Source organism: Dipteris shenzhenensis, chromosome 31 (assembly GCF_047967505.1).
Source record: "Dipteris shenzhenensis isolate YYH24624 ecotype China chromosome 31, Dip_SZ_1.0, whole genome shotgun sequence".
Taxonomy (NCBI): Eukaryota; Viridiplantae; Streptophyta; class Polypodiopsida; order Gleicheniales; family Dipteridaceae; genus Dipteris; species Dipteris shenzhenensis.
This window is the reverse complement of record NC_141626.1, coordinates 11,696,725-11,722,912: the sequence shown is the minus strand read 5'-3', so window position 1 is coordinate 11,722,912 and position 26,188 is coordinate 11,696,725. Positions and strand designations below refer to the sequence as shown.

The 26,188-nt window shown below is 41.5% G+C and overlaps 1 protein-coding gene across 1 annotated transcript; it reads right to left on the bottom strand.

Moving 5' to 3' along the window:
- Window positions 1-933: 933 nt before the first annotated feature.
- LOC147881027 (callose synthase 3-like) lies at window positions 934-26,188 on the bottom strand. The gene is made up of 41 exons (XM_087402195.1): window positions 25,999-26,188; window positions 25,808-25,908; window positions 25,465-25,580; window positions 25,076-25,169; window positions 24,868-24,978; window positions 15,239-15,367; window positions 15,002-15,094; window positions 14,817-14,908; window positions 14,459-14,585; window positions 14,221-14,358; window positions 14,044-14,120; window positions 13,857-13,944; window positions 13,644-13,769; window positions 13,438-13,555; window positions 12,967-13,286; window positions 12,747-12,799; window positions 12,595-12,655; window positions 12,318-12,402; window positions 12,147-12,196; window positions 11,963-12,049; window positions 11,629-11,754; window positions 11,357-11,536; window positions 11,112-11,278; window positions 10,893-11,016; window positions 10,676-10,767; window positions 10,215-10,344; window positions 10,026-10,183; window positions 9,828-9,937; window positions 9,655-9,750; window positions 9,497-9,565; window positions 9,208-9,397; window positions 5,969-6,071; window positions 4,537-4,656; window positions 4,293-4,408; window positions 4,141-4,224; window positions 3,099-3,211; window positions 2,776-3,005; window positions 1,864-2,658; window positions 1,690-1,740; window positions 1,416-1,601; window positions 934-1,324 (listed from the first exon to the last, which is right to left on the bottom strand). The coding sequence occupies exons 1-41, from the start codon at window positions 26,186-26,188 to the stop codon at window positions 1,094-1,096; spliced, it is 5,727 nt and encodes a 1,908-aa protein (XP_087258321.1). The 3' UTR covers window positions 934-1,093.

Here is a 26,188-nt window from a genome sequence, read left to right as displayed (position 1 = left end):
ACAAATAAAGCGAAGGCAGAATGAACGGCAACCAATAAGGATTAGATTCCACATCAAGACAACATTCCATTGCAATTAAAAAGAAAGTAGAGCTGGGAACAAAGACTTACAGGCATATAGCCATTAAACTGTGTCGCGGGCACAACTTTAGCGATCCTTGCTGATAAGTCTTCAACACTTCTTGCATGTGGAACGGTTGGACTTGGTGTATTTGGTTCCAAAAGGCTTTTGGGGGGGGGGGAGGGGAGCCAAGGAGGGGGAGGCAAGAGATCGGTCATCAAGGATGAGAAACCGATGCAATTAATGGAGCAGGTGTAGATTAGGCTGAACACGAGTGGATATTGTGATTGCTTGGAGGTTCCTAGATATGTCGATGGCCAAAATCTTACCATAGAGAAGCTTGTGAGTGAAGAAGGTGACAATTGTATAGGTGCCTATTCTTGTTCTGCCCATTAGAGAGAAGGAGGAGGATATGGATAAGGGAAGGTTCAAAGATTCAGAACACGTTGGGAACACAGAAAGCAGTTGCCACATTCAATAACCCTTGGATTAGTGTAAATCCAATGTTATTACCTAGACACGTGGCTCAACCACAAGCTAGAATTCCTTTTCATTCCACAATGCTACCTGCCTAATAATAGTTCAACACCCCTGACATTGGTAGAGAGGATCGGGTCCTACCGGTCCTGTGGTGCGTCTGATGTCCACCATTTTACTCATTCGGTTTTTTCCTCAATTTTATGTTAGTATGGTTAAGTGCTCCACCATGGAAAGGCTGTGTGCACCAAATCTAGTTCTTTCAAAGACAAACCATTACTAAGGCCTACCCATTGGGGGCAGCCCAAGAAAGGAAGGAAGTAATGTCTCCCTTTCTATCTAAATAAATGTTTATGGGAAATTTGTTTTAGCAATTGGATACAAGGACTTGGAAAAGAAACTATGCGAGAAAGTGGGTTGTTAATTTCCTGTAGATTCAGAGCAAGACGAGGGAGTTTCATATCAATGAGGAAGGTGGGTTGTCAAATTCCTGTAGATTCAGAGCAAGACGAGGGAGTTTCAGAGAAACAGTTGGTAACTTGATTAGTTCTCCCTTTTAGTTGTGCTTTCTCTTCTCATTAAGGATACCAGGGATCTCCAAGCCTTTGCAGACTGCTTTGCTGAAGAGGAGACGAGACTGGAAATTAGACATGATTGGAAACCATGCCAATAGCGCTATCGGTGCAAACAGCAACGATCCCATCAGGTACTCATAGCCTCGAGCTAATGCTTTAACAGAGTTCCACATGCCAGCTTTTCGCACAAGCAGGCTAAAAACCCGAGCAATCTGCAACGAGAAGAAGGATAGAAGCCATGAAACAAGTTTGTGTAAATCTGTCAATATTGTTTGGGTTGTAGAGTCTATAGAGTTGTTTTACCTGCAGTAATGCCCATCCAGAGGGGATAAATGCCAAAGCACTGACAAACATGTCCCCTATAGTAAGGTTTCCCACCATGAGCATAACTGTTAATATCAACACTGCCCCAAAAATAACTCCTCCTTTTACAAATCTGAATTGTCGCTGATATGTTGCCCGAAGCCTGCTCCTACTGAACGATATTAGCTGCATAAACATCGATTAATTGTAAGAGAGACTAAATTTACTTCCAGCATAGTTGTCTTAAAGGTATTAACACGATTGCCATACTTACTTTCAAGATTGCCAGCACCAGCAAGATAACCAGCCAGGACAGTGCATACACCTGCACAGCACACGCTTATCACTTAAGTGACACGTGACCAAGTTGATAGAAACAGTCATCAGAATGATCAAGTGATATGGAGATATTAGCAGACACTATCAAGCAATATACAGAAAGACATACCAAAATGCTCTTGCTTTGATGAGTGATATTAAGGTGGTACACAAGTCCGTATTGATACAGGAGAAACCTTGCTGACAACATGATCTCGATGCACTGGCCTTGAAGATCTAAGTTATTGAGAGGAGCTTGTTCTTCTTCCCACCAGGATTCCCAGCTCTTTGACCCTGGCACTCCAATTCCCCCACAGGTGCTCAGCCACTTGATCCAGTCATTCCAATCGTCAACGATCTTGCCCCAGTCAAAACCTAATGGATTGAACAAGAATGGTGCAAAAAGCCACGTTCCGACTAGAAACGACAAAGAAAAGGTTATCAGGTAATAAGTAACTGTTCGATGCACAGCTCCATATGCATTATAGACTATCAGAAGCACCAAAAATTCTAGCCCCTTTGTGAAGTGACTGCGCGAGTATAGACGATAGTTCTCTGCAAATTTTGTATGGAACACATCAAGTCCACGCTCAGAGGGCTGGTACTTTGCGCCAGCACGATATAAAGTCCGACCATAGAAATGAACTTTGGTGCCCATGGAGAAGGTGAAGAATACTGAGGCAAGCTGGAGTTGCATGACAATCAAGTCACTCAGGGCTGTATAAAAACCTGGCTCTAACCCAATTTCCATCATCATAGGAAGCGTAATGAGTAAAAGGATCTGTACAAATGACTGAGAAGCCAAGGCAGCTTGCAGAGGTGGATTGTTCTGCACGCCTGCAAATTTGACGAGACTCTGCTCTTGGCCACTTAGGGCCAAATAGAGGCGACCGTAAAGGAAAATGTAAACAGTAAGCAGAGAAACCTGTGCCAACAACAGTAGCAGTTACAAGCAGTCTGAGATAAAATATTAACAAGCATTTTTGGATCCTTCAAATCGAACTGAGCATTCAGTTAAGGAAAACTCCATAAGAGCACACACCAAAGTGTTGAAGTAATAGCCGACGGTTGTAAAGTATAGTGATAACATTCTAAAGAAATCAAAGCATTGACCAAGTCGATAGATGTCACGGCTCATTGTCTGCTCGCCATTTCCTGAAGCAAGTTTTGCGTCCAATAGGGATATTTGATTCAGAGTCACATCTCGTCCCTTGCCCACCTGTATATACTCATGATGGGTAACATTACCTTGGCGCAGAGTTGTGTTGAAGCCTGCAAAAATGGTCGAATCCAGCATCTTCAGTTTGAAGCTTCGCACTAGCCTTTAAAACCCAGGAATTTTGAAAATATCTATATTTGTATCACCTGCAAAAATGCCCTCGTTTGAATTGATACCCTGAGAAGCTTTGCTTATGCCTCCAATGGTCAAATGGAAGAGCCTATCAAAGACATCAGGATGTCCATAGTGAAAGCGGACCCTGGTCCAGAATTAACAACGTTATTAATAACAGTGGGAGATGGTCGTTCGTGGGTCCTATATGGCAATACATCCCCACATTTACTCGACTTCAAAAGACCCATCAGCCAATTCAATTATCGATGTTAGGTAACAAACCCAGCAACTAGTCTCTATGTTCACTCGCTTTCCTCTCTCCCCTCTTCTGTCCTCTCACTTGTCTCTTCTTTATGCAGGCAAAGTTTGCACTTTGGGAAACATCATCTCAAATTGGCCAAGATTGCTGCAGATCCCTTCTCTCCATGCCTTTATTCTTCCCAAACAGACGTTGGATGTCACCTATGGGTAGTATTCTCATAAGGGCCCTGGCTCTTGATGCTGCGTAGCACTTTCTCAGTTGCTAGGTAAGGATGTTGGTGTTTTTCCACCAATAGACCATTTCATTCCGAGACCCCTGGCTGTTCCATCTGTTTGTTTGTTCCTGTAAGTGCATTACTCATCTTCTGAGTCACAGGTGCTATGATGGGTGTTGGAGGCTTGTTAGTCATGTATTTCCAGCAAGGTGAAGATCTGTGGAATGAGATTTTTCCTACCAGCTTTTTAGGTTTATTATCGCTTTATAGGTGCAGCATTTGTTTTGCACCTTTTGCTCAGTCCACTGGTTTTAGAGAGTTTTACCTGCGAATATCTGCAGTCTTGTGTACTTGATTTAGGGGCGGAAATTTAGGCAGGGATTTAAGGTCTTCTTTACTTCGTGCTTTCTCGTTGAATGACAGATTGAGTGCTGCCCTTGGGTTTTGACAGCTTAAGCATTGCTCTGTACTATATTTGTTTTTGCATGCATTATAGCTACATTATCCAAAAGTTTATCATCACCAATTACTTTCATGCCTTTTAGAGAAATCCAGTAGGGGACACTAAATTACCCTAGCATAGCTGCACAGTGCATACCTGAGAGGATTCGCAAGAACGCGTTGTTTGATTGTAGCAAAACTGGACTCCTCATTGGACATGAACCCAGCTAGAGAAGAAACACTGCAAACAATACTTCAGATTGAGAAAATTCTTATTGATACAAAAGATTGTGGTCCTCCAATTCTTACCTTCCATTAAAACTGTGTTCCCGCATTCCCAGGATGGAAGGAAACCCCAATCCCTTGTTTTCCAAAAACTCTTGGAGGAGATTTCTCATTTTGAAAGCTTCTTCCAGGTAGTTATCCTGCTAAACAACAAGAAAGTAATTACATGAAATCCACCGCTATACTGGTGGAAGATATGTTTTATAGTCAATTATGGAGCACAAAGACAGATTTGTGGACCTATTCCTTGTCCTGTGAATCTTAATACCTGGTTCATGTCTATAGCTTGCAGCGCCTCACCTCGAGTGAAAATGATGGCATGATTTTGATTCTCTGGTTTACCTTCCCCTAAAATAGGATTACCTGGCAGCTTGATTTTGTAAATGTCCTAATCACAGACAAGGTTTGACTCTACGTGAGCACCAAAGAAACAGAGCGCATGTTTATCTGTATTACCGCTGATTACAAATATATTAAATAGGTTTTATCAGCAGTTTGTTCTACAACCATATTCTGAAACTGGATTCCCGAGTAAGTTCTACGAGTCAATGTTAAAACATTTTATGGACAATCATTGATTTTTGTGATGGCTCCAAAGATTGACAAATTTACAAAACAGGTAACAAGCACATTTACAAAAAATGTGTTTAAGTTTGTATTTGATGTTTTTAGTATTTTAAAAACAGCATGATAAGGCCAGCAGGTATAAAAGATTAGTAGCATTATAAGGTGGGTCAGGACCTATAATGAAGTCTCTTAACCTGAAGATCCTCTTGAGCTTGAAAAGATATTACTGGTCTATGCAAAAGTGTCATTTGTATTCAATTAACAAAATTTCTTGATTTTGATCTTTATCACTTTATCAATGACTTTGACATGACATGAACAGGTAGAACACCCAACACTACAATTGTTTTCTTGCACATGTGAATTAATTTTACTAATGCACCATACATACATACATACATGCGTGTGTGCACACGTCAATGATTTCCTTTGCATACGAGAGTTGATCTAAACTCGCGCACATGTGCGCGCACACACACACACACGTGGAAGTATGGATTTGCATGCATGCATTCATAGAGTTGTATGTATATATGTCCGACCACCTATATATGTGAATTCCCAGCACAAGCTATAGAAGAGATGGTCTATAGCCATTAATTTCAAACGTGTGAGCCTAGAACAGTTCTCATGCATAACAAAATGATTCCCAGTTATTACATGTACAAATGGATGCTTATGTTCTTTAATTCACTGAGCGCTCATTTGAGAGCCAAGTGCAGAGTAGAATGGATGCTTAGAGAGTTTACGACAAGATGAAATTGAAGACGAACAACCAAGAATAAGAAACCTATGACAGAATAGGAATGTCTAAGCCTGTAATGGTGGATGTTCTGAAATGCAACATGGCATGGCATAGTGCAGTCATCATGGAATACAGAAATACTCATGAGGCTGGAGGAGGGAACTTAGAGAGTATAGGAATATAGGAATACAGTTGATTGCATAGGAAAGGAGAAAGAAAAAGAAGAAGAGTACACTGGGAACTAGAGGTCCGTATCACGCATTCAAGAAATTACTGATAAATTGAAACTAAGAACATGCTGAACTGAGACAAACTCCATATATTGGTAGTTGCTTCTATCATGTCCTGTCCTGTCATATCCTATATCCGGAGAAGAGGAGACACGCACCTGGAGACAATCACCATCGCTATTTCCTTTGACAAGTACAGAGTAGTATTCCTCCTTGTTTGCCTTAGTATCATCGATATATGCCACTCTCAGTGCTGGGTATCTACAAATAATTTTGAAAAATGAATCTACAACCTTCATTAACAAGATATAATGTGCATTTAGAATTATGAAACGTTCAATGTTGGACTTTCTTTCTATCAATTGGTTCGAACATCTAAAGACAATTAAGACGGTTTAGTGCATACATGCTGTAGTTTTTTCTTCTTTTCTTTCCTTTTCTTTTATTTTGAGATACATGCTACTGTTCTTGAGCTCAGCTAGCTAACAGACTTTGACTTGGTTTGTGAGATGGAGGCAAAATGATTTGAGTTACAAGCAATTGCAATCAAAGAGTATAATGTTGACATGGATGAATTCTAGTAACAAACCTATAGCATAAAGGCTGAACCTCCAAGTTGGATGTTCATTTCTTGAGCAAGGTTACTTGTGAGTAGAGGAGTGCCCATAGTTTGTATTTCACAGAAACGGGGAAGAGTGAGCAGTTGTGGAACATGGAATCACGAGTTTCATAGGTGTAAAGGTTTGTACAAGCCATCACTGCCTTTTGAAGTGAATTTGTACACATATTACCCCTCTTTGGTGTGTAAGAGAACATGTGTGGGCACGCCAAATACCATTTGTACTTAAAATTCCTCTTGAACTCCCCATTCAACTCCCAAGAAGACTTTCAAGGATTCGTGGCATGATCAACATCTTTGAAAGGACGATTCCCCATTCTTTTGTCTATCACACGTGCATTAACCTTTTTAGCCCTCTTGGGTGTCCACACAAAATTCTAGTCACTTGTTTGCCCCTAGTCAAATCACCCCAAACAAAATATGCACAAAGGTCCATTAAACCTTCTAATTATCTCAGGACCCATCACCAAGGATCTTGACAAACAAATCCTTGACCTTACTTATTTCAACACACATAACAACCACCGATTTTACATGTATATACATTACCAGTGGTTCCTCAAGGATCTTCTATCACCGATGCATCCGAGGTCCTATCACATTCTAACAAGAATGTAACATGTGTAAGGGTCATTCACAAATTTGCAAAGTTTTCTTCACCATTGACTAGCCTTTTGAAAAAAACAATGTATTTATTCTTGGAATGAGACACATCAGCTATCTTTTGAGAATCTGAGGAGTGCATCAACCTCTCCTCCAGTCTTAATTCTTTTTGATCTGGATAAGGGTTTTTTCACAGATTGTATCACAGTGAGTGGCGAGTCTATAGGAGCCATCCTTGTGCAAGAAAGTCATCCAATAGCCTTCCAAATTTATAAGCTTCAACGTACTGAATTAATTTGCAGCACTTATGAGAAGGAGCCATTGGTAGTTGTCCACACCCTCAAGGTTTGGAAGCATCAATTATATGGATTTGAACTCAAAGTGAAGACATATCATTAGGCATATATTCTCTCAGCCTATGGTGTCCCCTAGACAAAATCAAGTGGGATGAATATCTTCATTCTTTTGGACAAATCTACACTGGAGTATCAATCTATTGTGAAATATCCGTTGGGGTGAAAGCCTAGTGTAAATCTCCATAATCCAAGAGAAGAGTGTGAGTGACATGAGAGTAGCTTCTCCTCATAATGAAGACTACGCTGCAATATATCAAAAACTACAGCAAGGAGTAGATGAGGGGCTTGAAGGGTAGGCGATATGAGAGTGGCTCTAATAGTGAAGGCCATGCAGAAATATATTACAAATTACAGCAAGGAGTAGACAAGGGACTTCATTGGACGATGGATATCTCTTGTTGGGTAGATATATATGTCAAGAACTTATCACACTCTAGGCCTTATGCAGGTCATAGGGTTTTATAGGAGCCATTGATAATGTGGAAAAAGTGTTTTCTTTGGCCTCACATGAGGAAGGATTTGCTTCAATGTGTTTAAGAGTAAGGTCCTTGTAACGGGCTTGGCTCCAATTGCCTAGCTCAATTATGTTGGATCCTTGTTTGTGGTGGGATAGACCCTTGTGGAAATCCAGGTGGTAGCGCCTCCGGTAGCTACATATCTAATGTGAGTGGTTAGCCCATGCCTTCTCTATCTTGGCCTTATATCTCCCCCCCCCCCCCCCCCCCTTGAGGATCAAGCTATGGGAGGGATGAGGGATGTGAGAAGCTGTTAGGAAGATCTCGTGTCAGTAGGAGGGGTACTGGATGTGTGGCTGGTTGTAATTGTTGAGAAATAGAATCAATTGCACCTTTATGTGCATAGTCTTTGTCTAAAGTGGACCTAAAAGGGCCCTTTAGATATGAATTGCAATTTAAGAGGAGCTTTTGAGAAATCATGTAAATTGCTCTATTAGGCCTTACTCTAACGATGACCTGATAGGGTTCATGTATAGTCATACTCCATCGACTCTTGCACTCCTCTCCTCTCTCTCGCCTCTCCCACGTTGACACTACAGCCACCACTGGCCTATCACATTTCCTTGATGTTAAGTCTTTGGATTATCTTCATCAGCCCCGTAACATGTTTTCCCTTTTCCATGTTGTAAATAGATATCTCACAAATGGTACAAAAAGTAGGTACCAATAAAATGGGAATAACAATTCTGTAACAGAACTACTTCTTCATTAGATAAAAGTTTAAAGGAGATGACATCTTGCCTCAGTTTTGTAAAGACCAACTATGTACATAGAAGAATCTGGCTTGGTTACATGAATATGTTCATGAAAAGTTGTTGCAAGGCTGCATTGGATGATGGGATGCAATTTGAAGGAGGTAGAGCTGGAGGTTATTACAATATAGGTTGATGCAGAAACATTAGCTAGAATTGCCACTGAAGGTGCATCAAACGCTGCCTTCATGTTCAATACAGAGGAAAAAGACTAAGACTCATGAGACTTCAGGGAGTCTCTTGTTTGTCAGTAGTCTTTCTAAAGAAGATAGAAAACTATTGGTGTCACGTCTCGTTTACAGATTGGTCTCAAACTTTGATGTGATACAGCCAACCAGTGCAGTGAGACCTCCTAATTAAAGCACAAGATATGGTCTCTTGTAGATCCACTGTCATGTGGAATCAAGAGGACTCATTTTTTGTTTCATCATTTAAGAGCAACATGTTTTTAAATTTTTGTGTGTTTTGTTCTGCTTTACGAGCTACCTTTTACTAACGGTGTAAAACCATCTCTCATCCCATATTGTGAAATGAATGCTTAGAATCACTCACTCGTTCAAAAGACGTACGATTCCTTTTGCACGGGTATCTCCAGTGCGTCTAAACACACCAAAATTTTGACAAGCAGTCACATAGGTAAACTTGAGGTCAACAACAGCCTGAATTTTTGCGTATAATGATTGTTGGAATTTTATTTCTCTAGAGGCAGACCGGAGAAATTCTTTGTATCCTTGCTGGATCTCTGCACCAAATGGTATGTAAGAGACTAAAGGACAATAGAATGTGTAGAGTCTTAAGAAGATTGCAGCTGATCAGAAGTAACTCGTAGTGGAGTACTCACCTTCATCTGAAGCCATATCCAAGAATGCCTGCAACTCCAGGGCTCTTCGATAATACATTATACCCCTCACTAACATGGTTGTGAGTGTCAAATTAACACACAGAGGTACATAGCACATTGACAGACCAAATTATTTTCAAAGAACCAATCAAATTTACCTGTTCTTATGAGGGTTTGTGAACGATAAGAGGCCCATTTGCAAATTTCATCCACGTTGGTGCAACATATACGCTCCAGAAAATTCTTCCACTCATCTGTTAGAAGAATAAATGTTCATGTACATTCTTAATACATATGAGATTTCAATAAGTATTTAGATCAGGAATGACACCTGGATATATCTTCTGAAGATAATCAAGCGTATAAACACCATCTTCATTCTCCTCTTTCAAACACTCTTCTGAGTACAGTATTTCTTCAACATAATAGGGAGTAAGAACACTGCAACAGAGTCAATACAACACCTGAGGCATAAGTGATCACATAATCAGTCATTTACAGACGAGGACGGTGATGGAACTAAAAAAACCTGAAAGGCAGCATGCTGCGAACTGTTGGGGCAGGAGGCATATCCATAAAAAGAGAGTTTGTGAAATGTGTGATGCGGCGCTGTGCTTCCATATTAGTGGGTATATGCCTTGAAGACTCTTGTGTGGTTAAGAGAAGGTGAAGCCTCCTAACCTGCAAAATGGCTGAAATATTAGACTGGAGTTTGATATGACGTGAAACCATAAGGCAAATCCCCAATGTAAGCTACCTTCTTTCTCCAAGCATCTGCTTGTGGAGGAGGATACTGAATCCCATCTCTCCCAAATAATTGCCAATGTCTTTCTCCAGAATTCTTATCACTTTCATGTTTGCACAAGAAGCCCCAACTGCTTGTTTCTCTGATAATAACATGAAATGGTCAACTGAAAAATAAGTCATACCTTCCTTACCCGTGAACACAATACATTTCTAGTTGGTATTTCGTGCTATGATTCTTTGTAATTCAGTCACTTTAGAAATTCAAGACCAATTGGTTAACTCGTGTATCTTAATATAGTCATAAACACTTGTTGACTGACTATGATAAGTACTTCTAATGAACTACACCTTACGCTTAATGAAAGTGATTCCAAATCACGAGCCTGCCAATAGAGGAATTCTATACAGAAGTAAAATGGACAGCATGCTCACATTTCAGCTCTTCTTATATCTTTGGTATATGCTTCAAGCATATCCTGAAGAAGAATTGTTACTTTGTCCACCTTCAAGTTTTCCTGCTCTTCCTACAAGAATACATGAAGGAGCTGAGGTGTAAAATGCCTCACTAAATTCCAAGAGTACATTGAGGAGTGATTATACCTCCCACTGTAAAGTGACACATTGTAGAAAAGAATCACAGGTAGTTTACCAATATTTCCACAAGGTCAACGAGTGTCTTGTACAGCAAAGGCACAGCACTCATCCTCAAGTTTTGAAGGAGCGTTTTCTCGGCAATGGTTTTTTCCACCTCTTCGATCACTCCTTCTATGATTCTGCAGGATGTTACCAACAAAGCAGTTCAGATGTCTGCGGATTGAAAAATGCAATATCTGTAATAATATGCTAGATAATCTTGGCATGCACTTACTTTGTCTCTTTCTCACCAATAACAATAGCACCCATGATAACTTTGAATACATTGTAGCATTCTTCTATAGCACATGCCATGTACTTATCGGATCTGATCAGATTGATCAAATCAAACTCATCCTGTTTATCTGTGACCTCCTTTGCCATGTCAAATGCTTTGGGTATCTGTGAGCGTCAATGGAATTTCAAGAAAAAGCAAGGGCAACAGACTAAGATTGGAAAGGAGGGGGGGGTTTATTTCACCTTGCCCGCTAGTAAAAACAGAGGCCACTGATCATATTTGATGTTTGGGTCTGATGAACAAGGCATGCGAAGGAGTTCCATCTCCCTGTTATCTATATAGTCTTCCTCCCGAAAACTGTTGATAACCTCATTCCAGAGCTGAGAAAACTTGGCAATCTCTCTTTTATCCTTATTTGGTACCTGAAATATTAAAACATATGTTTTAAGGACTAGTACATTAAGTGCTTCACATGAAAAAAACTTTTCATGACTGACAAAATTTTGTAATGCACCTTCTCATAAGAGCGGCAGAAAGAGAAAGATCTGGGGCATGGCTTTTCAGCAGCATGCAATAGGTTTGCTTTGAAAGCTCCTGGTAAGGAATAGAAACGAGACCTCATCATCACTACGGTGCGTATCTGCCATGAGTAACAATATGAAAATTAGGAAGATTGAATCCACCAATCGAAGAAATTGGAAAAGGCAAAGCCTCCAATGTTGCATGAAGTAGCAAAAATAGGAAGCCTGAAAACATGGTCCACGAACCACACATCATTGAATTAGGAAAGAGTACGAGAATGCCAAGTTTAGAGGTGCAATTTTGAAAAGGCCTGAAAATATGCTCACCTCATCAAATCCTAGAAATACTCCATTAATGCCTCCAAATATGGTTGACCAGATTGCATACCAGATTTGTGTATCCATGAAGTAAATCTGTGAAATAGGCATTGAACAAGCCAACCCCCTCAGCAGAAAGAGAAAGGAACTGAGTTCCTAAACTCCAGCACGGGCACATGTTTTGATTAATTACCATTATGATAGGAGCCCACAAAGAAATCACAGCAAGCAAGTTGTTCTTTGCTGCAAATTGTGACGAGAGGTAAGTATGGTATACAGTGAATTTACAATCATTCCTTCTACACTGTAAATTTCTCTTATCGGCCGTGCAACAAAATTCTAAATGGACAACATGGGTGCTTACCCTTAGGAAACAATTTATGCAATTTGTAGTCCCCTTCCATATGGGCTCTCATGATTTGTCTTGTAGGCTCCACCAATGGCCTCACCTGAATGAATCATTTCTTTCTTGTCAAGCCATATGCAAACACTTTCCAAACAGGACTGAGTACACTATTTCAAATACACCACGGCACCCTAACTTCTTGGAATTGAATTGAGTCTAGCATTCCTGCTCCAGCTATTCGCAGCGCTGAATGCAAGGCTATAGTGGCTTCTTTACAAAAGAAGAATATGTCTACCTCAAAATAGTAGCTAAACAGAAACTTGCTGATGAGAACTAAAACCCAGAATATAGTATACCTAGCAAAACAAACAAGAGCAATATTAAAATGCTATATGCTCAGTTAACAGAAATGATAGATATATCCACCACCGCTTCCTGGATACTCACTTGAACAAAACATATGGATTTTCATGCATTCCACGGCCAATAAACGAACGAGCCTGCAGAAGTATTGACCAAAGCTGTTACATCTCTCTCTCTCTCTCTCTCTCTCTCTCTCTCTCTCTCTCTCTCGTGTGTGTGTGTGCGTGCATTGGTTTTCTTTGCAAACATGATTGGAACTGTCCACGTTCACCAACATTGGTAAATAGTAGATGTTGCTTTTTACCTTGGACCACCAAAGAAACAACTTTAGAGCTCTCCAGTGGGAGTTTTCTATTCCCCGCCTCAACATGGGAAACAAGAAGATTGACACATGAAGGACGTTTGGTAGCAGGTATACTACAATGGCTGTTTCATACAATGAACTTCTGAATGTCTGCCCAAACCAGTCCTTCAAGGTGATAGTTTTTTCGGATGTATGTACATAGCAAATAGCAAAGATGGTGACCCAAGCTACAGCAACCACCACTTTCAAAATGTGCCTAAGCATGCCAGTGATTTTCATGGTTCGCCATGCCTTGAAGCTCAATCCAATATCCCCTATTGCTGATCAGAATAGTAAGACAAAAACCCTATTAGCCTTAGTTCATGACAAATGAGTCAAGATTTTAAAAGAGCCATGAATGTACAATGTAAATAAGTGCCAAAAGGAGGTAAATAAACCCAAGAAAAAAGACATTAGTATCTTTTTAAATACCTTGAATCAATCCGAGGACTGAAGCTGTGATAAAAATGCTTAGAAGCTTTTTGAAAATATTTGCATCAAACATATCACTTATAGTACCAGACCCATTCCATGCCAGCACAATCATAGCCTGCAAGCGAAAACCCATCAAAAATTGCCATGCATCTAGGGACTAAGCACAACTGTATGGGCAACTGGACTGATGATTAGTGCATTACATGGAGGGCTAGGATAAAAAATGACCACATCCTGTCAAAGCTCCTGAAAAGATGCCAGAATGAGCGAGCCTCCACAAAGTTCGACTTCCCAATCCAAGAAGGTCGTCGTTTCTTATAAAGATAGCTCTACAGAATACGAATTTTCGTAAGCCATTTTTTGGAGGATCGGAAAGCTTAAGCACACCACAAATATGTGAGTATTCATAGGCTAACCTGGACAAGTTTTCTTTTCCGTTTGGGAGTTCTAAAAAATTCTGCATCAGTTTTCAGGGGCCAACTTAGGCTGAAGCAGTCTGTAGACCTATCACCATGATCCATGTGTTTGTTTCTGGATTAGGCCATGGAGGAGGCACTTTCCAAAGGACCACGTTTTATGGAAAAAAATTACATAGATACAGACCAGAAATACTCATTCAAATCATCGTAATTTCTCCATGCTGAATGGGAAGCTGTCCCATTTTTGTTGCTCTTGACTTCCTGTGAAAGGCAGAATTTCTTGAATTTTAGCCAGATGAGCCCAGGCTCAATCATTTGGATGACTAAAGTTGTGGAGTAGCAACTTATCTATAATTCATACCTCAGCTATCAAGTTATAAATCGGTGTCACAACTTTTGTTAGGAATGAGTTTTCATAACTGCCATACGCAGGCTTTATGTTCCCACCAGCTATATAGCTTATGTTGTTGGCCAGCATACCATGAAGGTCGTATGCCATCTGCAATAAAAGTCAGAACAAAGGATTGTGAGTAAACCTGCATTGGATGATGGATTGAAGAGGGGTGTAGGAATGGTGACAACATATTATTAGAACATACATGATGGAAAATATAGCAAAGGCATTCTGGCATGAATCTCAAATTTGCAGCTTCCCCCCAAATTAACAAATAAAGACCCATGTATAGAATTTGTCGTTGTTGAATATCCCGCTGTATAGGGGGCATCCTGTACAAGTTGGGTAAAATTAAGCTGTTGTACATTTAAAAGAATGCCATATCTTTTACAATTTATTCACAATTTGGACAGCATATTACATTTTCTCAATTTTAACTGCAGGGAAATAGGCTCAAGTTGCATGCCCAAAGCTCAATATACAGTCCAGTTCAGAATTTACAATGCCCTTTTGTGTACAGTAAACTACTTCAAAACTAGTAGAAATTAATGTTTTGATTGTACCCCAGGTTGCTTTTGCGATCCAAGAATTTGCACCATCTTTTGTAATTCTTGAACAACCTTGCCATGACCTCACCAAGAGCCCGTTCGTTTAACTACAATACTCAACCGGAAGTTCTCATCATTATCTGATGTAGATTCTTGACCTTCTTAATAGTCGGTGCTTGCAATTCCAAAAATACAGCTACCTTGCTTTTGGCATATGGCTCTGGTGAATGGCGAACATGTACATTTGCAAGGAGTAAAATTAGGTGCTCTCTCTGATTTGCAACATTATCTTTCTGTAAGAAAAACCTACAGTGATTAGTAAAGCACCATATTGTACTAGATAAAGCCTCCAGATTAGATTACCTGCAGGTAAATAAAAGGTGTAAGCTTTTCTAATGCAAATGAAGCTCCTGAAATGTTACTCGATAATTACCAACCTGAAATCCAAATACAGTCCAAAGCCAATCAAGAAGATCAAGTTCAGGGCCTTTCCATGTAGATGCTTGAAATTCAGATGGCCATGGCAGTCCACGAATGTTTTGAAGTGCTGTTACTGCTGCCTTTATCTGACATAAGACACGAGAAGATTCTCTCTCTCTCTCTTTCTCTCTCTCTCTCTCTCTCTCTCTCTCGGCAATAGAGACAGGAGCTTGGCTAAATCTGCCGCGACATGTCAGAGTTTGCAGATTCTGTGATTCGCAGACAGTAGAGACAGAGGCACATATAGCCCTACACTGCCCCCGATATGCACACATTAAAGACGACTATCTATAGCATAGTTACCAGGGAACGCCGTTCCCCCATCCGGAATGCGTGGAACCATGTTCCAGAGAAGAGGGAACCCTGGAACCCCCCGGAACCTGTCTGGAACGTTCCAGCCAGGGTGTTACCAGGAAACCCCGTTCTGGGGTACCCGGAACCCGCGTTCCGGATCTAAACCCGGCATTCTGGGTTTAGGGTTTCCTCCTCAACCCTGTTTTGCGAGTGGCGGTGGCCTGTTTTCTGCCATTTCGACTTGCAGCCCTCCTCCTTCTCTCTCGCTCCTTCAGCAGCCCGACTCCTCTATCCAGCAGCTCTCCAACTACTCCCTCCCTTCCTCCTTTCATCCAACTACTCCCTCCCTTCATCCTTTTACTCCCTCCCTCCATCCTTCCATCTACTCCCTCCCTCCCTATACATATTCCTTGCTCCATCACTCTTGCTTCAGCCCCCTCCCTTCCCTAAAGCCTCAAGTCTCAATCCCTCTCCCTTCCCTCAAGGCTCATCCCCCTTCTCTCCCATTCAGCCTACTCTCTCAGCCCCCTTATCTCCACTCTCTCCACCTTTAGCCATCAGCCCACTCTATTAGTACCCCTTCTCTCAATGGCTCCTCCTCATGGCATCAACCAAGACAACAAATCTCCGTGGTGGAAGGAAGTGGAGCCTTGGAAGCCTCTACAACAAGTCAAAAGGAGGAGCATGTAAGTGGAGATGCAAATTTTGCCAAGATGAAAAATCTGGAGGCTCGGACAGAGTTCGACATCACTTATTGCGAGTAAAGAGGAGAAACATTAACTGCTGCCCTGGGAATATTCCAGATTCAGAGATGGCACGTTTTTAGGCACTTGCAAATAGATTGGACGCTAAGGAAGCACGGCAGAAGGTTCTTGATCCTCGAGGTCGAGCAAGGGCATCCTCACATGCAGCACCTTCTCCCGCTGCTTCCATTTCTAGCTCCTTCTTTGGGAGTACAGCTTCACAGGCACATGCTCCTGCTTCATCAGCCCCCAACCTGAGAGTTGTGGAAGCTATCCTTGTGGCATCATGGCATCCTGGGAGGAGGGCATACTACAGTGTGCCGATTCTTTTATGGAGCAAGTGTACCCATAGCAAAGGCCTGCAATCCTTACTTCATTGATATGGTAAAGGAGATTGCAGCCTTTGAACCATCTTACATTCCTCCCTCATGTGAGTCCCTGCGCACCACAATTTTGGCAACAGAGAAGACTGCTATAGAGCAAGCTTTGACTCCCATCAAAGACATATGGTGAAATGTGGTGTCACATTGATGGGAGATGGATGGAGTGATACTAGGAGCCGCTCTATTTAGGGTATCATTGCATACTCCAGGGGTGCCAGCTTTTTCATTAAAGCTATTGATAATTCAGAGGAGGGAAAGTCAGCCGAGAGGTTGGCTAGCATTTGGATGGAGTCCATTGAGTATGTGGGGCAGATAAGGTTATTCTGTTTGTTTCTGATGACGAGAACTCCAACAGGGTAGCAGGGAGGATTTTGGAAGAGAAGTACCTCACCTTACCTGTATGGCACATGGCTGAATAATCTCTTGAAGGATATTGGTAAGTTGGATTGGATGGATCCTACCATTGATATGGGTAATCATGTTGTATCTTTCATCACATGCCATCACTACATTTTGGCTATTTTTCGTAAGATATCCTCTCAAAAGAATCTCTTGAAGTATTCCGACACATGCTTTGCTTATAATTTCATCATGTTGAAATGGCTTTTTAAGCTGAAATCTCAATTGAGACAGCTTGTTGTTTCCGTTGAGTGGGATGCATGGCGTGAACGGAACCCTGCAGGGGCTCAGAGACTTAAGTCCATTGTCTTGGATGACCTCTTTTGGGATGATGTTCGCCTTTTGCTTTAGGTTACAAAGCCAATTATTTTGATGTTTAGGCTTGTTGATGGAGATGGTCCTTGTATTGGGAAGGTGTTTTTGGCAACCTCTCGGTGGACATAATAACATTCACCTTTGGATGCTGCAGCCTTTGTTTTGGATCCAGAATTTCAAGGAAAGGGGCAAGAAATAGATAAAGAGGTGGTGCAAGGATGGGAGAAGAGATTGAGACGACTTGTCTCAAGTCAAGATGATAGGTGCAGGAGGAGCTGTCATATTATAGACAAGGAAAAGGGTTGTTTGGTTTGGAGGATACACAAAATGACAGGTTCAAGATTTCCTCCGTTCATTGGTGGGAGGACTATGGGGCAGATGCTCCATTGTTGCAGCGTTTGGCCATTCATATACTCAGCCAGGAAGCTAGCTCTTCACCCGTTGAGCGGTAGTGGAGCAATTTTGGAAACATTGCATCGAAAAAGAGGAACATGCTTGGGGTTTAGAAGGCAAATGATCTTGTATTTGTTAATGCAAACTTTGCGATTGCTTAACAAGTTCAAGGCAGAGTGCACTCATCTTGGATTTAAACCTGATGAGGACTCCGACAGTGATGCGACAGAGGATGCTCCTGAGCATGAGGATGATGAGGCCCAGGACCAAGATCAGGATGATGAGGCCTAGCAGGGTGAGGGAGAGGCCTCCATTGCTATGCCACTCTTAGACCATTAGGATTGAATCTTTTTTTTTCTATACACCATGTACTTGACTCCAGAGTCTGGAGTTTCTATTTTGTATTGAGTCCTTCAGGCCCAAGGCATGGCCTCCCTTTTTTGTACTTTGCATATTATATGCTCTCAGATCTATAGTATTCTACAGTCTACTACACTTTATTCAAATTGCAAACGTGTACATTTCAGTATTGAGTATTCTAAGAGTGTCTTTAAATGTCTAAAGCTGAAATGGAAAGTTTATGGCTGCTAAAAGTGGTTTTCTTTTCATAATTGGTATATTTTTATATGAATTGATGATGTGTCATAAGACGTGGCATTCCGGTTCCGGTTCCCCCTTCCCAGAACGTTCCCGTTCCGGCACTTGAAATTTCAAAACGTTCCTGTTCCCTGGTAACTATGACCTATAGACACCTCTCATAGGTACTATGGATAGTTATGGGTCAGCTCTAAATTTCAATCCTCAGATTCACGGCGTGGGATTGCGGCCACATGATATCACTAAGATGTAAGGCTATGCACTCCGTGTGGCATGCATAAAGTGGCGATGGAGGATCATGTATGGATGAGATGTCCCTTGTACTGTGAGGTCCAAGGATGATACTACTACTAGTTTGATCGAAAGTTTTTGGACCATTGACTACCTGGACCAATGCTAGCTCTGCTCTTTTTAGTTGAGATAAACAGATCCAATCCTAAATTATGACGCCTACAGCTAGTAGGGTCCCCGATAGCAAGTTACCACAAACTTGCTCAGATGAGAGGAGCCCACACTATCTGAAGGCATTAGCAATCTGGACCTTAAGCCCCCTCGCCAAAGACACGAGTCTAGCATAAGCTAGACAAAGGATCAATGAGTTTGCACCTCAATCGAGGCACTCTCATTGTGACGTGACAGTGTCAAGCTACCTCACTGTGCTGACAAGTTCGTCCCCCAGAGTGAAGCATGGCATGGCAGCAAAAAATTTCAGACGCTAGGAGTCTCACTGAGCCCTAGTCAGGCACACATAGAGCTTAGACCAATAAGACTTGGTCTCATTGAGGCTCAAGTGGGATCCTAGTCAAGCCCACGTAGAGCTTAGATCACTCATGGACAATACACAACAAGACTTGCTCTCTCTCTCTCTCTCTCTCTCTCTCTCTCTCTCTCTATTTCCTCTCACAACTAGGCCACACAAGTGCGACAAGCACATATATTGCTGCTTTTCCTCAAGAAATCCCTTGATAATGCAGAAACCACTAGCAATGACCACCCCACATCACACTTTACTAGCAGTGCAATGCTGTTTTCAGTCCTATAGAAGATGTCAATGCTGGCTTAATGAAGCTCTTTCACAAGCGCCAGAACAAGTTGATAGTCGGAGACTCGATATCGGCAGCAAGGTGCTGGCCAAAGCTTTGGCTCTCAAAATTAGAGAAATCTGCATGCTGGTTGTGGACTGGGAGCAAAATGGATTTATCAAAGGTAGAGAGATTTTCGAGAATGTGCTAAATGTGTCAACTGCTTTAGATTGTGCTTGTGCCTTTGGGTAGGGGTGCGTCGTTTTTGGGTTTGTCCTCGACAAGGCCTATGATACGATCAGTTGGGATTTCGTGTGTGCAGTACTGGAGCATTTGGGGTTTGGCTCGCCCTTTGTCAACATTGCGAGCTCTCTATTTTATTGCTTGCTTGGGTAGTACTGCTGTTTGCACTGTGCACAGTTGATAAACCTATTTAAAAGGGGAGTAGATGAAGGGTTGATTTGTGCTCATCTTTTTTCAGATGGTCCAATTTGTAGACTGGGGCTTGTGGATGGTCTCAAGAATGTCTCGTTGCTTTGTAAATGTCTCCCGGTATGTTCGAATGCTAGGCCCCATCTAGATAGGACCGCATGAGGGATGAGTGATGGTGAGGAATGTTGAATGGTTTGTTGAAGAGTGGTGGAATGTTGGTGTGGCCTTGCTTAGTAGACAGGGAGAATTAGCTTATCTCTAGTGGAGCTGAATGGAGAGTAACCTGTTGCTCTACTCTATCTTAGGCTGGTTACACCGATGCCCACTTCATGCGCATACACTGTAGGCTATGGGTGCTCCCCCCGCCCTCTTTTATATTTTCTAATAGAGAAGGTTCCACTTGGCACTTAGAGGAGAGTCAGGTTCTAAGCAAAGAAGGGCCTCACGTGGCGAAGAGAGAGAGAGGAGAGAGAGGAAGGGAGGTTTTCAAAAGGTGGGTCCCTAGCCCGCTAAAACGGGTCCATTTACTCGTTCCCTTTTGAAGGAGGTAGGAAAACCAATTAATCGAGCCCTTGCCTTGTGTTGAATGTTGTTTTCCGACTGTCAGATGTCTTGCTTTTGCCTTGATGGGATCTACTTTTGAGGTCAATATTAGTGAAGATGTTGGCTCCTTGAAGTTCATCCAATTGGCCATCAATCGAAAAAGAGGATGTCTATTCTTATAGTGATCTTATTCAAATCTCAGTAATCAATAAATAATTTGTAAGGCCCATCAAATTTAGGATTCAAGATAATAAGGGATGCATAGGGAGAGTAGGAGGCTTCATTAGGGGACATTTGTGGTCTCAAAAGGGCCTCAAATATTGTTTCCTAATATTTATGGATTAAGGAGGGTTTTAAGGTGGACCAATGGGAGCATGATAGGAATAGTCCTTTTTGTGGGCCAATGCCATATTGAGGTGGCACATAGACATTCATGAGGAGAGTTCCCATCGGTTCCTCCTTTTACACAAGGGGCCACTTGACCCACCTCGTGCCTCTTTAACCCATGCTGTACTCTCCTCAATACGCCTCCCACTGGCTGCACAAGATCATCCCCACTCTCTCCTTCAATGTCCTATGGGCCTCTTTGGACGATAGTCCCTTGGACCTCCCTCCATTTTTTGTATTTGAACTTGTAGCACCTGTAGCATCTATGATCTCCTATACATGCTCTACTACCTATTGCATCTTTTCTATTACGAGCCATTGTATGTACTCTATCGTACTTGTTGCATTTGCTTTATTGTACTTGGGTTGGGGGGTCACTCATAAATATGTGAGCGGAGCACGTGGATTCAACAGAAAGGGTTTTCAAAATATATTTTTTTGCTCAATTTTTACATATAGAAGGATATCATTTAAAGGAGGTATTCCCACATTGAATATAAAAAGGGTGTGTTTTATTCTCGAGGGCCAGGTCACTCATGAATATATAAGCATAGCATGTTGGCTTCAACAAAAGGGGGCTAATTTTTTTTTGGGTACCCATGTTTTTCTACCTACATAAGTATATCATTTAAAGGGGGTATTCATTGATTGAATAGAAAAGGGGTGTGTTTTATTCATGAAAAATTCACAGAAAGGGCTTTTTAAATGAGGACCTTAAACACATGTAATACAAATGATTTACATATAGTGAACCCCTTAGGGATATAGGGTCAATGTTTGCTTAGGTGTAGCTAATCACAGAACTATTTTTGGAGCCGCGACACAATGCGCTCCTGGGTGAAATTTTGAATTGGGGACGGACTCGCGCTCTCGCCGAAAATTTTCATGATGTCATGATGTCGCACTGACGTAATAATGAGACACAATTTATATATTTTGAACACCGTAGAGCTTGACACATGACAGCTCTATCCTACTTCACGCAATGTAGTCCCTGGCTTGACTACACCGTGCATCTCTGGACTACTTTGCACAGCGCAGTCTCTGGCCTAACCATCTGTCAGATGTTGCGCAGCCTTTTGCCGCAGCTTTGTCACCTATCACTAGGCAGTGCGCCCATGTAGATCATGAAAATTCAAGGTTGGCTTAGAGCGACTACCGCGTTAGTTCTTTGCGTAATAATGAGATGCAATTCATCATTCTGAACACCGCAGAGCTCGACACATGATAACTCTGACTTGCTTCGCGTAATACTGTCTCTGGCCTAACCACTTGTTATTACCCAGTCTTTTGTAGCAGCTTTGCCACCCGTCACCAAGCAATGCACCCATGCAGATCAAGAAAATTCAAGGTTGGCTTGGAGCAACCACCGCGCTGGTTCTTGGAGTAACCTATTTTTACTTATTATAGAAGGAAATGCGTAGGTTTAGAGATGGTTTAGAGGAGTACAAGAGTAGGAGAGTAAGTACAAACATTCATAGAAGCACATGCAGAGGTTTAGAGTAAGAGTAATAGAGGTTCAGAGAAGGAGAGCATGACAACAAGTCCAATGGAGTCCAACCCAGAACTAATGGGAGGGCACTTTTAAAAGTTGAAGCCTGTAGGACCCTTTGAAGTCAAGTTCTAGTATGGAAAAAGGAATTTACACCCCCCTCCCCCGCTTGAAACTTGCCCCCCACTTTTGACAACTAGTGAGCAAAATTTGTGGACGTAACCCACCTGGTTAGGACCATCAAACGTGAATTTCAAGACCGCATTAGATCCCCTAATCCATTCTTAATATGCCCCTTTTGAGACCCAAATCCCCCCTAATGGATGTAGCCAAGGTCTAATAATCTTGCAGTTGTCTCTTGATTCCCTTATTCTACAAGGGGCTACTCATATAAAGAGGCTTGTTTGAGAGGGAAGACCTTAGAACTAGGTCTATAGCATATTCAACAAACCTATAAACCTTGGAAGACCCAAAGGACTGAGGGGAGTTTTCACAATAATAACTAAACACTAGTCGTAAGAGAGTGGGAACAATGGGTTAAATAGAGTGGCAATCATATAGGAGTGAATGAAAAGTTATTTGGGTTTGCTTGAGTACCTGTGCAACATTTCTTAGCAGAGAGAGACATATTTTGGTGGGGATTGTTACTGAGACGTTGTAGAGAAATTTCCTTCAACCTTTGATGAATTTATAGATATTCTCCTTGGCCAAGTAAACTGGTAAGGCTTGCCCAAAATGATGTCTCTACCATTCAACTTTCAACAACATAGAGGATTCAGGGCTTGAAAATCACCATAGAAAACCTGGCAAGATATCAATAAGTAACTTTTAGAGATTGACCTTGATAAGGTGTAGGGGTGCGGATGACATTCTCGAGTAGGAAAATGAAGTTTCTTCAACAACTTGGAATTAAATAAATCTTTTTTACCAGAGAGTGAGCTTCTTGAGGTCTGTTCTTCCAACTTGTTAGGGATTAAGAGTGCCATCAAAGGCTCACGAATCTAGGGTTATGTCCACCTTGAAGCATTTATCTAGGTGGAGGCATTTATCTAGTTGAGTTGCCAGCTAATGATCCAACCATACCTAGTCCAACCATTATAGTTGATTCATTAATCCATCTCAAATGATCCAACCATTATACCTAGTCCTAGCTAATGATACCATCTAAGACCTCACCATTCCCATGACATTAGACATTACAAATCATCCATGTTAGTAGGCTCCAAGCCATAGAAACCTCAGGGGTAAAACTGAATGAAGAAATGGCAATGTTGCCTTATTACAACTAAAAATGATATGAAATCATGGACCCAATGACGGACCCACATCAAGTCATAAGCATCATTGAAGACACATGGTAGTGCCATTCCCTAATCAAGTAATGTTCAAATGGCATAACTAGAATATGTGTTGTTTTATAGTATCTAAATGCCTCCATTCCCTTGACATCTACCTAGCTCAATGCATAGTTAATGTGAGGAACATGAACAAGGCATGTGATACATGGATTTTAAGTTATGCGGGTTGTACGATGTTTCCCTGTAGAGTGAGGTGGAGAAAGTTCTCTCATATTACTTAGCCCCTCTCCCTAGTGTGGTGTGGAAGTCTAGATTATGGTCACCTCTAATCATAAGAGACCTATCCTATTAGATAATTTAGAGCCCTTCGGAAATTGAACCTACACTAGCATCCATTTCGTCCATTTTGAGCCCAATGGCTCAAGCCATTGCATAACCTAGGCATTCTAGCATCTAGGTACGCCCTCAGTACACCTTCTCTATGAAGTAGTCATGATGACTTCGTGCAAGCCATTGAATTCTAAACTATCCTGAAGTTAAGTTTACCATGATTAAACTCTATACATAGAGGTCACACTCTTGAAGACTAAAACTACTTCAACGGATTGGCAATAAAGTCTAATAGAATTATATTTGATAGGATAGTCACTGTTTGCTGTTAATTGGTTTTGGAGACCATAAAGCACGAGTTATCGCTCAAATTGTGACCAATCTAGGTCCTCCATCCTGACCCGCAAATGAGCCGTGCACCCCTCTTACATGCAAGTCTACTAGTACCTCACATTATCGATTGTGCTTCTACGTATTATCTGTATGCCAATTATGGTCACTATATTAGTGTAATTTTGAGTTATTGATTTTGTTTATCACCTTTCATCTTAGAAAATAGATACCGATACTATCTCTATTCCAGTGCCTGTCAATGCCTTGGTATCTTCATTTGAAAAGAATGGGGAAAAGAGCTCCCGTAAACCAATCTAAATTTGTAATCTAGAAGTAGCTGGCTGCTTGCCCTCTAGAATTTAGAACGCCACATATTAAGTAGACCATTTTCCTTTGAATGGGAACCGGGGTGTATCTTCCATCATGTACTTAACAATAAGACATTGGAGTGTTACTGAACGTCAACCTTCTGTTTTCTGCAAATGCTTCCTAAAGATTCTGCTGCTGCAGCTTGAAACAAAAGGGTTAACACATTTACGTTTTTTGTTTGAAATGTAATAGAGGCATCAATGTCGGGTGCTCCGATAGTCTACTCGTGAAATAGCTATTTGCAAATATTTGTTACCTCTGGTAAGGTCATGATTGCTTGTGATGTACTAGCTGGATCAAGGGGCAATATGTTGTATGGCACATAGAGACCTGTTTTATCTGCCACATCCTTCCCTGATTCCATAATCTGATGGCAATTAACAGGATTAAGTCACAGTCAATATCCATCTAAGGATTTGAATATAATTAGAGAGAATGAACGCGACAGAAAGTAAAGAAAGCACCTCAGGGGGGATTTCGTAGGACTCTGTCTGGGTTACTGCCTTTAAAACCTTAAAAAGAATATGAGCTGTCTGATATGCCTTGTGAAGTTGAGCACTGCAGTTGGCCAAAAAAACTTATTGTGAGTCAAGATGTATCACTACGTGAGCACACGTGACATACCCATCCACGAGAAAGAAATTGGAAATATATTCCATACACACTGTGGGACCCACTAGCCCTTAATCTCTTGCGATTAATCTTTACTGCTTCCACCTACGGAATCTGAATTCTTTTACTGTTTCTGTTTCTCTTTTCAGAACGTTAGCTAGAACCTTAAAATGTTGCCCAGTTGGCAGTAAATAGCTGGAAGAGGAAACGATGTAAATTTGCACTTATAATTGTTCAGTACCGTTGGATGTTATCCCCGGCAGTATTTTCTAATGACTTAACATATCTCTGGTAGAAATGCTGATAATACTTGTACATCACTCTTGCATCGTTCTCGCTCCTTTGTAGCTGATCTCCCTGCAAAGAAGCAGTAAAACACTCACGATTAACAACCAGGAGATCGTATCTGGTTGCCCTGGCCCGGCATTGTCTATTCGAGTGTCGATTTAGTTTCGACTGCCAATTGGAAAGCAGCACAGGCTTTTCTTCACTCCTGAGCGTATTTCAGGCCGTTTTCAATCGGACCTGTAGATCAGAGAGGGACATATAAAGGGTTCGTATGTCAAACCAAATTCAAGGCTTACCGCTCCTAGCTTATTACGTAATTTTGTCATAAATTGCATGACCCCTCTGCCTTTGGAGTCGGGATCTTTGTTCTTTGCTTCATTCAGCGCATAATCACGGCCTGTAAAGGAACGTCAGATTTTTGCATTATCAGAATTCCTGTCGCAGCTACGACGTCGTAGTGGAAAATATAACCAAGAAAGTTACTCACAAAGATATGCTACACGAGGATCTTTGGCATCAATCTCGTTCGCGACACGTAAAATGGGCGCAATAGCCTTTGCAAGAGATGCCGGTACAACGTCAGGGTCCGTTATATCAGAAACGTCCGCACCTATTGTAACTGTTCGGGTCAGCCTCCTTGATGGACCACCGTCAAGACCTTGGTAGCTGGGCTTCAT